Source organism: Prionailurus bengalensis, chromosome C1 (genome assembly GCF_016509475.1).
Source record: "Prionailurus bengalensis isolate Pbe53 chromosome C1, Fcat_Pben_1.1_paternal_pri, whole genome shotgun sequence".
In the NCBI taxonomy this organism is placed as follows: Eukaryota; Metazoa; Chordata; class Mammalia; order Carnivora; family Felidae; genus Prionailurus; species Prionailurus bengalensis.
The window spans coordinates 219,317,703-219,331,788 of record NC_057345.1 but is presented as its reverse complement, the minus strand read 5'-3'; the positions used below and the strand labels follow the sequence as shown (position 1 = coordinate 219,331,788).

General features: G+C 52.3%; 1 protein-coding gene across 8 annotated transcripts in view; it reads left to right on the top strand.

Annotated features, from left to right (window-relative positions):
• COL6A3 (collagen type VI alpha 3 chain) overlaps positions 1 to 14,086 on the top strand; it is an 80,453-nt gene that overhangs the window by 40,205 nt on the left and 26,162 nt on the right. For all 8 annotated transcript variants that reach the window (XM_043578260.1, XM_043578258.1, XM_043578259.1 and 5 more), the window contains 15 exons: positions 409 to 746; positions 1,886 to 1,964; positions 3,072 to 3,217; positions 4,659 to 4,751; positions 5,401 to 5,454; positions 6,390 to 6,461; positions 7,474 to 7,500; positions 7,850 to 7,894; positions 8,015 to 8,068; positions 8,524 to 8,586; positions 9,343 to 9,408; positions 9,765 to 9,818; positions 11,986 to 12,021; positions 12,624 to 12,686; positions 13,514 to 13,576. In XM_043578260.1, coding sequence (XP_043434195.1) covers positions 409 to 746; positions 1,886 to 1,964; positions 3,072 to 3,217; positions 4,659 to 4,751; positions 5,401 to 5,454; positions 6,390 to 6,461; positions 7,474 to 7,500; positions 7,850 to 7,894; positions 8,015 to 8,068; positions 8,524 to 8,586; positions 9,343 to 9,408; positions 9,765 to 9,818; positions 11,986 to 12,021; positions 12,624 to 12,686; positions 13,514 to 13,576 — 1,253 coding nt within the window. The remainder of the gene's footprint in view (positions 1 to 408; positions 747 to 1,885; positions 1,965 to 3,071; positions 3,218 to 4,658; positions 4,752 to 5,400; positions 5,455 to 6,389; positions 6,462 to 7,473; positions 7,501 to 7,849; positions 7,895 to 8,014; positions 8,069 to 8,523; positions 8,587 to 9,342; positions 9,409 to 9,764; positions 9,819 to 11,985; positions 12,022 to 12,623; positions 12,687 to 13,513; positions 13,577 to 14,086) is intronic.

Sequence of the window (14,086 nt, the reverse complement as noted above, 5' to 3'; positions counted from 1 at the left end):
CCTCTATTCTTGAATTCCCCAAATTACTCAGACTTACTGATCCCTGTTTCTGTTTATAGGCTCCTTAGATCAACTATTTGAGTTCAGAGTATTTGAGTTCTCAAGTGCATTTCATTTAAAGCACAATCTTGAGATGGATGTGAACACCTGCTGTAGAGCAGGCCAAAAGTGATGAACACTCCAGAAAAGCAAACACTTTAAAATGGCCTACGCTTTCAGTTCCTAAGAGTCAGCACTGGTGTTCCCTGAGAGAGAGGCAGACTGAATTGCTTCTCGAAGCTCATACATAGAGGATCTCATTTTGCCCTCGAGCGTGATGCCCGGTCCACGTCCCGGGGCTGTGCCTGTGTATTGGACCCATCTCGGCCACCTCGACTTAGAGCTCACTGCCTCCTTTCCTTTTTGCAGTCTGTAATCTGGATGTGATTCTGGGGTTTGATGGGTCAAGGGATCAGAACGTATTTGTGACCCAGAAGGGCCTTGAGTCCAAGGTGGACACCATCTTGAATAGAATCAGCCAGATGCAAAGAATCAGCTGCACCGGCGGCCAGATGCCCACTGTGCGCGTGTCGGTGGTGGCCAACACGCCCTCGGGCCCCGTGGAGGCCTTTGACTTTGCCGAGTACCAGCCGGAGCTGTTTGAGAAGTTCCAGAACATGCGCAGCCAGCACCCCTACGTCCTCACTGCGGACACGCTGAAGGTCTATCAGAACAAGTTCAGACAGTCCTCAGCAGACAACGTAAAGGTGAGCATGGGCTCCCCCCTTGTTCCAGGTTCCCATGCAGTTTCTGGACTTGTACTGGTCAGGAGGAGCACCTCCGTGTCCAGAAGCCCCTTACCCCCAAGTGTTCTTCTAGAAGCGCTTTTCATGCTTGATGGGGTTGGTGGTGCCTGAACGTAAAAGTGCTTTATCGTCAACTGGTCATAAAAGTCCAAAATGTGATATCTGTCCCGTTTCAATAGTTTTACTTATGCTCTAAAAAAATCCTGGAAATCAGTAATTAAGCTTGATTGAGCTGAATTTATGATTAATTCCTGTTTGATTATTGTCCTACCCGTTGAGTACATCACGCTCTCTTCTCTCAATCTCTCTGCGTGTATGTGTACCTACATACAGATACATACATATATAGTGTGAATACGCACACACACACACACACACACACACACACACAGCATTGGTCTTCTAGAGCTGACAAGACATATTACTACAGAATGGGTGGCTTAAACAACAGAAATGTATTCTCCTAGTCCTGGAGGCTGGAAGTCTGAGATCAGTCTCTGCTGGGTTGGTTTCTTTGGAGGCCTCTCTCCTTGGCTTGTGGATGGCCACCTTCTCCTTCTGTATCCATTCGGGCTTCCCTCTGTGTGTGTCTGTGTCCCAATCTCTCTTAGAAGGAGACCAGTCACATCGGATTAGAGACCACATGGTCCCAGTGGCCTCACTGAATTTAATGATGCTTTAAAAGCTCTATCACCAAATACAGTCATATTCTGAGGGACTGAAGTTTAGGGCTTTGACATATGACTTTTGGAGGGACATGGGTCAGCCCGTAGCATGCACGCACGCACGCGCGTGCGCACACACACACACACACACACATTTCTAGAAACTACATCACATACATAGGAAAATGAGATGAATACTCTTTTTATTTTTATTGTAATTTTTTTAGTAAGTCAAACACCACCATATACCCACTTCGTTTATCCCTCCTTTAGTGCATGTTATTAAAGAACCATGAGTGGGGGTGATTGTTTCTCAATGTTGGCCCCAGTCTCCTCAACTGTGGATGGAGGGTTTGAATGGGCCTATCTCCCCGACCCCCGGGAGGTCATTTCCTTGTAATTTGGGCTGGGGTTTGACACCTCTTTTGCTTTTAGGTGGTCATTCATTTTACTGATGGGGTGGACGGAGATCTGGCTGATTTACAAAGGGCGTCTGAGGATCTCCGACAAGAAGGTGGGTCGTGGGCTTTCCAAACAGGAGAAGTTGGCCTGGGTGAGGCAGGGACACCACGCTGCTGGAGTCCTCTGGGGGGCCGGGGGACTCCTCCTCGCAGCCTGGCCCTCTGTCGCCTCCCTGGGGTTACCGCGGTTCCCCTTGTGCCACAGTCGGCTTCCTCACCAAATCCTGACCCAGGACCCTCAGGCTCTCAGACTCATTCGGGTGGTAGAACGTCTTGAAAGCATGATGCTTTTGCAAAAGAACATGACTTCGTGATTACCGCTTGAAATCATTACAACTTAAAGCAGAAAATGCACTTTGCTCTAAAATCAACAGTGAAACCACATCTTCCAGATTTAAGGTAACTAGACAGACAAGGATGCCCGTTATCAGATGTAATATCTGTTTATTTGGTTTGGAATCTGGTTGCACTGATTATCACAACGAGAATGCCAACACCAGAGGCTCACAAAAAGCATAACTTATCCTAAGAGTGTTCTCTTTATTAGCTGGCTTTTCCTGAGCCAAGAGGACGAGATCGCTACTATCTGGTGTTGGGGGTGCGGTGTGGCAACTCTCCCTGAAGCACACCTGAGTTTTGTCAGAGTTGGAGAATCTACGTATGAATGCGTTTCATGGTGTCACTTCCTGTATTTCTGCTGATCAGTTTAGTTACTGACATTCCTTGAACAATTGCTAGAGAATTCCAAAGTTCCAGTATTTTAACTCTTCAGAGAAGCTAACTGGTTTGATTCAACATGTTTTAGGTAAAGGTCACATTTTATACTGAAGTTTTCTTTAAAGCAGTTTTTTAATGTTTATCTTTGAGAGAGAGCGGGAGAGTGAGAGAGTGCGAGTGAGCATGAGCAGGGGAGTGGCAGAGAGAGGGAGACACAGAATCCGAAGCAGGTTCCAGGCTCTGAGTTGTCAGCACAGAGCCCGACGCGGGGCTTGAACTCACGAACCGTGAGATCATGACCTGAGCCGAAGTTGGACGCTTCACCAACTGAGCCACCCAGGCACCCCTGAAGTTTTTTCTTTTAAAAAAAAAGTTAGGAGGGAAAAGCCATGGTGGTTCTGGAATGCCCAGCTGAGCCGCACCGAATGTGCCTCCCCCTGCAGGCGTCCAAGCTCTGATCCTGGTGGGCCTTGAACGTGTAGCCAACTTGGAGCAGCTGATGCAGTTGGAGTTCGGGCGAGGTTTCATGTACAACAGGCCCCTGAGGCTTAACCTGCTGGACCTCGATTATGAACTGGCGGAGCAGCTCGTGAGTTTTTGTGTCTCTACACACAAAGCGGTCAAGACACCAATTTTTTTCTGTCATTTAAGATCACGAAGGCATTTCTGTTTGTTTGTTTGTTTGTTTGTTTGTTTGTTTGTGAGGTGAATGGCAGAGGGGCCCTTTGGGTGGGTAATTCGGTTTATTTAATTCACTTGGGACCTGCCTTGCGGCCATCCCAGGTGTGAGTCCAGAACACGGAGGTGTCCAAGAGCTGGGAAAGCAGCAAGCTGGAAAATGGGTCTCTAGGCATGCTGGTGGTATTACCTGACAGTTTCCTCTGCTCCCTTTCGTGAGAACCTTTCCGTTCATAAGATGGCTGGGAAGGCAAGACATCAGAGTGACTGTCCCCAAACAGGAAACTGTCCTCAGCATCCAAAAGTTACATGTGAAAATAAGACGATGCAGGAAAAGAAAGACCGTTTCTGGGCAGAGAGGCACCTCCCTTGTCTTCTCTCCTAATTTCCTTTGGAGCAAATAAAGGTGCCCTCATGAGGCATCCTAATGCCGGGGTTCAGCCTCTCTCAGCTGGAGGTGCTAGCCCTGGGGCCGGGAGTGGGTGGGCTTTTTGGGGGACGTGGGGCTGAGTGGTCAACTCGGACATTGCTTTCTGGTGGCAACAGTGAGCTGGAGGATAAACTGACTGTTCCTTCTTCCCTCCTGCATTCTTCCTAGGGCTGGAATTGGGATTTTATTTTTCTATTGGGTGGAAGGAGTTTGCGTTAGTTGATGCATCTGGGCCATGGAGGAAATGAAAACTCTAGGAAGCTCGCTGTGAGAAAAGTGTTTGAGCACCACGAGTTTAGCAGATGGAAATGTTGGTTGGGCATGCGCTTTCCCAATAAGGTCAGGGGTTAGGATGGGAAGGGAACGTCGAGGGTGTCTGATGAGTGTGGCCCCACTGGTGGCCCAGAGTGGCGGTGCTGGTGGCCAAGAGGCGGGGACCACTTGTGTGTCGGCCCCACACCGCGGCTGTTCCCAAGGTCTCCTCCCAGCTGGAGCCAGTCTGTGCTCTGACCATGGTCCTGAGGAAGGGTGTAAGGATCTCCATTGTGGAACCGCATTCTGTCCCGGCCGTATGCAATTTATTTGTTAGGTCTTGCTCTTCGGGGTTTTAAAAATATGTAAGTTATGCTTAACATTTGAAATTTGGATACGTGTGTTGGAAACTTTTAGAAATAAGGCCGAGCCTGCGGTGACACCGTGAGTATGGTCTGTGTTACTTTGGTTGCTGTCCATGCTCCCACGTTGGTGGCTGCCCTCTGCCACCCTGACTGCTGAGCAGTCTTGGAGGAAATGCTCTGTGGGAAGAAGATCATCTCTCACCGTGAAATCCACGTACATCGATTTTGACCTCCACGGCGTATTTATGCTTTTTTTCTTTTCCTAGGCATTTGTTCAGACTTGAACTTTCTTTTCCTTTTGGTAGGACAACATTGCTGAGAAAGCTTGCTGTGGAGTTCCCTGCAAATGCTCCGGGCAAAGGGGAGACCGCGGGCCCATTGGCAGCATTGGGCCAAAGGTAGGCTGGCTTTGCCCTTCTCTGACGTCTGGGACTAGATTTCAGGAGAGTCCGAAGGGGTGCAACATGAGGCCTGAGGGGTGCTGAATGCCTGCTGCCTTCTCTCTTTCCTTGGGGTGAGGGGGTCTGTTTATCATTTTATAAAATAATGTTAAAATCAGGGGCCCCTGGGTGGCTCAGTCGGTTGATTAATTGTCTGACTCTTGATGTCACGATTCTTGAGATCGAGCCCTGCATCGGGTTCTGTACTGACAGGGTGGAGCCTGCTTGGAATTCTCTCTCTCCCTCTCTCTCTCTGCCCCTCCTCTGCTCTCTCTCTCTCTCTCTTAAGATAAATGCAAGTAAACTTAAAAAAATAATGTTAAAATTAGTGGGCATCACTGACTGGCATCCTCATTGTGGATGGTCAGCAAGGATTCTTAGTAGGTGTCTAAGTTACAGGAAACTGGCAGGATTTCTTGGTGGAGACGAGCCTTAAAGATTCTGATAAATTATGCTGTAACAGTAAGAAGAAACCCCAATTCAAGGGGACGCCTAAAGCCGTGCTACATGGTGGCATTGCTCTACCCAAGAAAGGGGGGCAGGGCGATATTTGGAGAACAAAGAAAACTATGAGCTTTAACTGAAGCATGAACTTACTCTGTTCTAGGGTATTCCCGGGGAAGATGGCTACCGAGGTTATCCTGGTGACGAGGGCGGACCCGTAAGTACAAGATGGCTTGTTCTTTAAGCTTTTATTGCCTCCTTGTTCCTCACTCATTGGGGTTGAATTGTGGGGCTCATAATCTGTTCCATTTCCAATGACTTTCCTACTGGGATAACATCAGTTTCTAACCTCCTTAGCAACTCCACTCAGATTTCTACACTGTGGAGAACAGTGTGACGTCCCCAACAAGACAGATATGGACATGAAGTGCAGGCACTTTGCTGGTCTTATTTCAGAGGGAGAGACTTAATGGCTTCTGAGACTGGGGGCCACCGAATGTGGCATACCCAGCAGACCCAGACATCCAAGCAGAGAGGGGAGTGAGCCAGAGCAGGGGCGCCTGGGAAACCCAACCAGGGTGGTCGTCGGGGTCACGCCCTTTAAGGGAGGTTTACTGACTTGGGTCATCAGTAGCCAGAGGGTCTGGTTGGGGGTTTGAGAAGCAGTGCCTGGGGCAGATGTGGTCCGAGAGGCTTTGAGACACTAGAAAGAAGCCCAGCCCTGGGACGGGGATACAGGGTCCGTGGGGAGTGGTGAAGTCACAGGGTCCCAGCTGGCAGTGCTGGGTGTCAGGCTGGCCCCAGGACCCACTGGAGAGCCGGGAACAAGGGACCATGCAGAGGAACTGTCAGGCCCGGGATTCTGTGGGCACCCGACACTCACGCACACCCAGGACCCAGTGACCTGCTCACCCTGGTACCCTTTTGAGCTGCAGACCCTCCCTGGTCCCTCCAGGGGCAGGAACTGCAGGTTCAAGGCCAGGCCCAGGGCCGGGGGGTGCAGGAATGCTGGAGGCCCCACCGGGATGGAACAGCATCCCCGCCAGCCCAGCGAAATCCGCTTTCTAGGCCCCACCCTCCCAGGGCTGCGCACTCAGAGGAGGCGTGGTGGCCCGGAGCTCCACCTCGTAACTGCCTTCATTTCTCCCGCAGGGTGAACGGGGTCCTCCCGGCGTGAACGGCACTCAAGGTTTCCAGGGCTGCCCCGGGCAGAGAGGAATAAAGGTACCGTGTGCTGAGCCCTGTGTGAGCGTGGGGACCGCAGCACCAGGGCCCCGCAGGCAGAGGCTTTCAGTGGCACGTGCAGAAGTGAGACAGTTTCCCCAAATGCCTGGAGGGGAGGAAGGCCCCCGGGGCCTTTGTGTCATCCGTGTGCAGCAGCCAGTGGCCTCGCATCGTGGCGAGAGGGCGCAGTCTGGCGGGTCAGTGGCACTGGCTGCGCTGGGAAGGGAGCCTGGGAATGAAGGAAGCGTTTTCTTTTTTTCTTTTTCTTTTTCTTTTTTACTTTATATGTCTTTGTATTTTTTTTTGTATTATTTTAAATATGAAATTTATTGTCAAGTTGACAATAAGTCGTGACATATTATTTTAAATATGAAATTTATTGTCAAGGGTGTCCATACAACACCCAGTGCTCCTCCCGGCAGGTGCCCTCCTCGATGCCCATCACCCATCCTCCCCTCCCTCCCACCCCCCACGAAGGAGGCATTTTCTATGGCGTGTAGAGCAGCCAGGAAGGAGTCACAAGGACAGAGAACACGGGCCGGGGGCGGGGGGCAGTGGTTCCAGCTCCCGGGGCCCCCCCGAGGAGCCAGGGTGGTGTCCAGGCGGGGTGGGAGGAAGCAAGAGGGTGGCTCGTGCTGGAAAATTCCTTGTGTGGAACACTTGAATGTGCTTTCTCCTCTGTTTGCTGAGGTTTGAAAGCAGGTGCTGAAGGGAAAGGGCCAGCATGTGGCAAAGTCACAAAGGGGTCTTGTAGCCGGGTCCCTGGCTTTCAGGACCCACCCCTCCTGACCAAGGAGCCAAGAAGGCCACCTGCTCAGGGCCAGGGCAATTAGCCTCAGGATCCCCCACGGGATGGAGAGGGGACAAGGCAGACAGATGAATCCCCGGCACTGAATTTCAGACTCAGGGCGTTCAGGTGGGGTGGGCCCCTCCCTCCACCCCCTGCTGTTCTAGCCTCTTCTCTTTGGCCTTCAGGGAGGAGCTAATGTTTCCCCTTTCCTCTCCCTTCCAGGGCTCTCGCGGATTCCCAGGAGAGAAGGTACCTACGCTGGTTTTCGTTTTTGAAATTTATTTATTTATCTTCAAATTTTTTTTGGTGATGTTTATTTAATTTTGAGAGAGAGCAAGAGCGAATGGGTTAGGAGCAGAGAGAGAGGGAGACACAGAACCCGAAGCAAGCTCCAGGCTCTGAGCTGTCAGCACAGAGCCTGATGCGGGGCTTGAACCCACGAACCGTGAGATCATGACCTGAGCCGAAGTCGGACACTCAACCGACTGAGCCACCTAGGCGCCCCTCGTTTTTGAAATTCAAAGCGTTCCCCCGTTTTGGTCATTTTTCCTTTACCAGGTGGCTTTCTCCCCTCACCGTGTGTCTTGTTCCCGTGCAGGGTGAATTAGGAGAAATCGGGCTGGATGGTCTCAACGGCGAAGATGTAAGCAATTTCATACTCTTAAGTCCCAACCGCGTCCGGTCCCGAGCATCCCTGTGACTCATGCTTCAGTCTACGGTGGAAATTGTGCCAGGAGTGACGTTTTCTTGTTGTCTTTGACAGGGGGACAAAGGATTACCCGGTTCTCCTGGAGAGAAAGGGAGTCCCGGCAGAAGGGTAAGTATGTTTCCATAGTGTTTCCGCTATGGAAAAACTAAAAACTTTTCACCTAAGAAAAATTTTTTTTATTCTTGTATGTAAAGACTGCTTCCTCCAGGCAGCCTTCCCTGATGTCCTCTGGGGGTGCTTCTGTGGTGTCTCCTGTGTCCTCTGTCCGTTGTGACAATTACATCGTATCTTTTAGTCTGAAGAGTATATCTCCTAGGGCAGGGACTGACTGTGTTCTGTTTAAATAAATCCCTGGTGCCTGGTCCAGAGTAGGTCCTAGTAAAGATTTGGGATTACCTGAACAAATTGGAAATATTTGGAAGTAGATTTACCTTCATGTAAACGAGTAAACGGGAGATACTCTTCTTTTTAAGATTTATAAACTGAAGAACGTGATTTTTAAGGGGCGAGATACAAATTTGAAACCTTATCTAATTTTTGTCTCTGCTGGTATTTTTATTTAGGGTGACAAAGGACCCAAAGGGGACAAAGGGGAGAGGGGAGACGTTGGAATTCGAGGTGACCCGGTAAGGGAGCTTTCTCACGGACAGTTTGGGACCCAAGTCTGGGGAGGGGGGTCGTTGGAAAGTGAGTTGGGAGGAAGAGCTTTTAACCAGAGTTTTGAAATTGCTTTAGAATGTGTTGATAATGTACATGGCTTGTCCTCCTCCTACAGTTTTGGAGACACGTTTGCTCTCTAGCTGCAAAGATAGTGTTTGCAAGGCCTGTCATACGAAGGCCTCAGGAATTTCCCTCAAAGGTGGTCTCAAGGCGCTTTAATCTAGCGGGGTCAGGTGCTCAGAAAAGTATCAGAGGTGACAAAAATGTAGGACCCTGAGGGGCCACGCCTTGGCCACATCCCCCATGGCCCACCCATCTCACTCTGACAGCCTGATCGTGGGGTCCCAAACCACTCTCAGCCCTGGGCAGTGGGCAGCGGTCCTTCCTCAACAGGGAGAATAGTGTCTCACCGTCCCTCTTGTCTTGTTCTGGCCCGGAGGAGGGAGGCTGGCTGGGTGGGGAGGAGGGAAGCTGGCCTGGTAGGGAGGAGGGAAGCTGGCCCAGGAGGAGGGAAGCTGGCCTGGTGGGGAGGAGGGAAGCTGGCCCAGGAGGAGGGAGGCTGGCCCAGGAGGAGGGAGGCTGGCTCGGGAGGGGGTTGGCCTATAGGTTTTGTAGAGCCATAGACTGAGAAGGGTGGCAAACTCTTCTGTTTACCTAAGGCGAATTTGAAGTGCCTTTTTCTTGCACACGTGGCTCATGTCCCTGACCTGTGTTGTCTGCAGGGTGACTCAGGACGGGACAGTCAGCAGAGAGGGCCCAAAGGAGAAACCGGAGACATCGGCCCCATGGTACGGTGCTCTGCATCCCCGGACCCCCTTTGCCGAGGGCTCACCCCCAGCCACAGGGGCCACAGAAGTGGTCTTCACGGCTATGGGCACACGAGGTCGGGTGTGGACTGTGTGCCTGGGAAGGCAGTGTCCACCTGCTACCCAGAGGGACTCCTTTTCTGCAGAATTTATGCCCCTTAGGTATTTACGGAAAGTGCTTCTCAGGCTTGTGCAGACGGCATGTCCCCCGTCTAAGGGGTCCCACCAAGCATCCCCCCGGCCTCTGCCGTGTGTACAAGCAACCCCCTTCCCGTGGTCTCTGGCACAATATGCCAGAGTTGGATGAGAGTCTTACGCTGATTTTTTCTCCATGTCAGGGTCTCCCTGGGAGAGACGGGGTATCTGGAAGGCCTGGAGAAACCGGGAAGGACGTGAGTGCCTCTTGGGGCTCAGGGGGCTTTGTGGGGAGTCCTAGCAAGTGCCTCCTGAATCACCAACACGATCTGGGGCAGCGTTACTCAGCAACTTTTTACTTGGGGGCTTTGAGGGGGATTTCAAACATGTGGCTAGGCTCTGTCCCGCTAAATATTTAAAAAATCCAAACAGAAGCACAAACTCAGGAGGGAGTGAGGGAGTGAGGGGCAAGAGGGCTGATGGGTTGTATGCTTGTGGGTTTAGTCATTGTTTGTTGGTGCGGCTGTAATTCAAGCGACGACACCAGATTGTGTTTTCTAGTGAATTGCATCAGGCGGTTGCCTTTGCGAGACATTTCGCGAATGTCTGTTGCAGGAGAGCTCATTGCGTCCCTAATCTCTGAGTCCCCTCGAAGAGCTGCTAAGACCAAAGCTATGTACACGACCCTTGGGAAACCCTTGGCAGCTCCCAGGGCCCCGGGGAACACAGAGCGTGGCTCCAGAGGGAGAAGAGGGTCCCTGCACGGGGGAGGAGTGGTCTGGAAGTTTGTAAGGCGTCAGGGGCAGTCAGGATGGCTCTGCTCACAAGCTGAGAGAGCAGAGCGGCAGCAGGCTGGGTCTGGGCGGCCAAAAATGGTACCTCCGCCGTTTCCCCAGCACCAGCCACGCGGTGAGGGATCCATCAGTGGCTGGACCCTCACGGGGCTGTGCCCTGAGATGGGAGCTTTTGGAAGGGCTGACTCTCACCCGTGATTACATGGTATGCTAGGGGCGTAAGTTTTAAAATTGTGCCTTTAGAATTCAGAAGAAAAACAAAATTTGAAAACGCCACCTTAGAAGTTCTGAGTGTTACTGCGAGCGAACTGCAAAGTGACCAATGAGGAAAGACCCCGCTGTTATAATGAGCCACCCGCTCAGCGTGTGACGGAACCAAAACTTGTTTTCACGAAGTGACTTAACACAGAGTCCTGCCTGCAGTTTGTTTTATTTCTGCGCGCGAGGTGGAGACCTCGGTTCACCCTTGATGGAGTCAAGGGCTCTTGTCAACCTGCTTCTTTCCTTGCGCTAGGGTGAGGCCTGGCCCGGGGGCCTCCGGTTCCTTCCCTTAGGACCTCGCTGTGCCCGGCTCAGGCCAAGGTGAAACGTGTCCTTCCCACCGGGCCACCTCACGTCTCACACAGCCACACTGGGGCTTCTGCGGGCTGCCTCTGGCCTGAGCACTGCGTCACTGAGCACTTAGCCTCTGGTTGTGCTCCTAGTTGTGCCCTTTGGGGGAGGGGGAGGCCAGGCAGATTGTTACTCTGAAGGAGCCGCCTGGCCCGTCTCCTCCTCCACTTGTCCACGTGTCATCCGTAGAAGGAGGCCAAGGCCTTCCGTTAAAGAAGTTTCCACCACCGTGAATAATGTTAAAACAGTCACCCCAGAAGGTCTCTGGGCTGGCCCGTTGGGAGTGGAGAATGTCTTTCTTTGGTGGACGCCACAGATGGGCCAAGCCCCATAACAGAGCTGGTGCCTCACAGTGTCCAGAACACTAACCCTTCACCTCACAAAGATACACCCAGGACCTTCATGCGTTCCCGTCCCAAACCTTTCCGATGGAGAGGAAGCCATCACAGAATCGGAATGAAAGCATTGCTTATGCGATGGGCCCACATTTATTTGAACGAAGGGTCACCTCTGGAACATCGAGAAAGATGCTGCCAAGTCATGAGGCCAGACTAAGTACGGTTGGGCTTTTTAGGTTCACGTATGTGCACTCCCGACGCTTTACTTAGCTGAGTGTGTGTTATATTTGGCCAGGAGCGTTTGGAGAGTTTGGGACTCCCTTCCATTATAATTGATGTATTTCACTGCTTCTGCCTGCAGTTAGGAAAATGGTTGAAAAACAGACAGGTTGACGTTACCATTTTTACATCCTTTTTTGAAATTGGCTGGGATCGTGCAGCCAGAAGGAGTCATTGTTTTGCTTGGCAGGTTGGGAGTAACTCTGGAAACTCCCATTTGGGAGGCTAACAGGGCAGCGTGGAAGCAAAACTTGGCGGAGAGGAGGGCAGGAGGAAGGGTGTCTCTCTTGAGTCTGCTCAGGGCCGGCCAGGCACATTGGCTGGCTCGTGGCGACTCATGTTGCAGAAAGCCCCGGGCTCCGTCCCCAGGCTCCCTCTCAGTTTGTGTGACTCCTCCACAGGGCGGCTTTGGCCGAAGGGGACCAGCGGGAGCTAAGGTAAGCCTCTGATTTGGTGCCTTTCTTCTGCCCTCACACCATGACTCACCACGTGCTCTCAAAGGGCAAGAATGCAATCAGCCGGGGAGCCAAAAGCTTTGTCCCTCTGCCTTCAAGGCGTGGGGCTCAAACACCAGCCACCACCTTCTGTACCGACTCCGTGCATTTAGCCTCTTCCAAACGACTTGTGAAACCGCGTGGCTGTGGGGACCAGGGGCAGAGACTGAGGGGAGGAACGGAGCAGGGGGTGTCCGGGCGTCCCTCGTCCCTGACGCGCCCGCTGACCCGCTCGGCGGCCGGTCTCCGCGTCTTACTGTGTCCGTCTGCCCAGCTGTGCAAGGCAGGTTTGGATTCAAAAATCCTGATTTCACAACCATCCTGAGCAGAGGTGAGGCAGGTGTGGGGAACCATCGTAAGCGTGCAGAATGGCACTGGCTGTACGTGCTGAATGTCTCATCCTGGGGCCACTGCCCTGGTGGCCTCCACTCCCCTGTGGGGCTGCTCCCCTACCCCCTTTGTCCAGACGTGACTGTCGAATACACAGCTGACACTGGCCTCAACCACTCTGACCCCCCCCCCCTTCATCTTCTTTTGTTTCCAAGGGCAACAAGGGCGGCCCGGGCCAGCCGGGCTCCGTGGGAGAGCAGGGCACCCGAGGTGGACAGGTCAGTACTCCCAGCGCGGCCGTGCGCCTTGTGATGTTTGCCCAGGTGCTCCTCCAGTATGTGTTTTTAAATTGTTCCGTGTGTTTATTTTTAGATGTTTATTTGTTTTGAGAGAGACAGAGACAGCACGAGCAGGGGAGGGGTAGAGGGAGCGGGCGAGAGACAGAATCCCAAACAGACTCCACGCTGTCAGCACGGAGCCTGACCCAGGACTTGAACTCACGAAGCGTGAGATCGTGGCCTGAGCTGAAATCAAGAGTCAGATGCTCAACCGACCGAGCTCCCCAGGAGTCCCCAGATGGTTTTCGATTTGAATGAGGTGACAGCCAGTTTTATATAATCGAACCCAGAATTAACTACTGAAGAGTTCAGTGGCACATAATACATTCACAGTGTGGTACAACCATAAGCTCTACATAGTTTGAAAACATTTTCATCATCCCCAGAGGAGCCCCCGAGCCCTTAGGCAGTCATTCCCATATCCTCTCCTGCAGCTCCTGGAAACCACTGATTTCCTTTCTGTCTCTGGCCTGATGTGGGGCTCAAACTCACAAATCCTGAGAGCATGACCTGAGCTAAGATCAAGAGTCAGACGCTTAACCGACTGAGCCCTCCGGGCTCCTTGTATTTTTCTTAAGCTAACCTCCCCCTTAGTGTCCCGGGTTGGAGCTGCTGTTAACAGCTGAGACAGAAGCATGGTCTCTAGCGGTCTTTTTGGCCGGCGGGAGCGAGGCTCTGGGCTCTGTGCAAAGTGCAGGTGTCACCCCGACGTTCCTCATGGAACGCCACCTCAACGCAGCACTTATATTGGCCTTTTGCTTCTTCAGGGTCCACCTGGTCCCACGGGTCCCCCAGGCCTGATTGGTGAACAAGGCATTTCTGGGCCTCGGGTAAGTCCGCTTGACCCCACCCCTGTCTTTAGCTAAGCGGGAGCACGGCCTGCACAGGCTGAGGTCCTGCGGATTGTGTAGGACCTCTGTGTTAAGAGGCAGACTTCTCCCTTCGCCTCCCCCCTGCCAGCACAGACCCCGGGTCAACCTCAGTCCTCACGGCGACTGGCCAGTTTGCCTGAGGAAGTAAGAGACCCTTTCTCTTGGTGCTCCAGGGGCTTCTGAATCCCAGTGCTGCTCCTTCCAAACATTGGCCAGCTGGGTGGTGAGGCCGTCCTGTACTTCCAAAGCCTGAGGCTGGACCTTTGTAAACTCTAAATCTGCCCCAATTCTCGGCTTATGCCAAATTGTTTCATATGTGGCCCCTGGAGTTTGTCTTGTGGTTCGGTATTCAGTGTAAGGCATTCCCCACCCTCAGGTTCAACACTGAAGCTGCTCCTTAAACTTGAACGACCACAGGCATGGACATGCATCTCGGGGCTCGGCGACCATGAGCAGAAATGAGTTAGC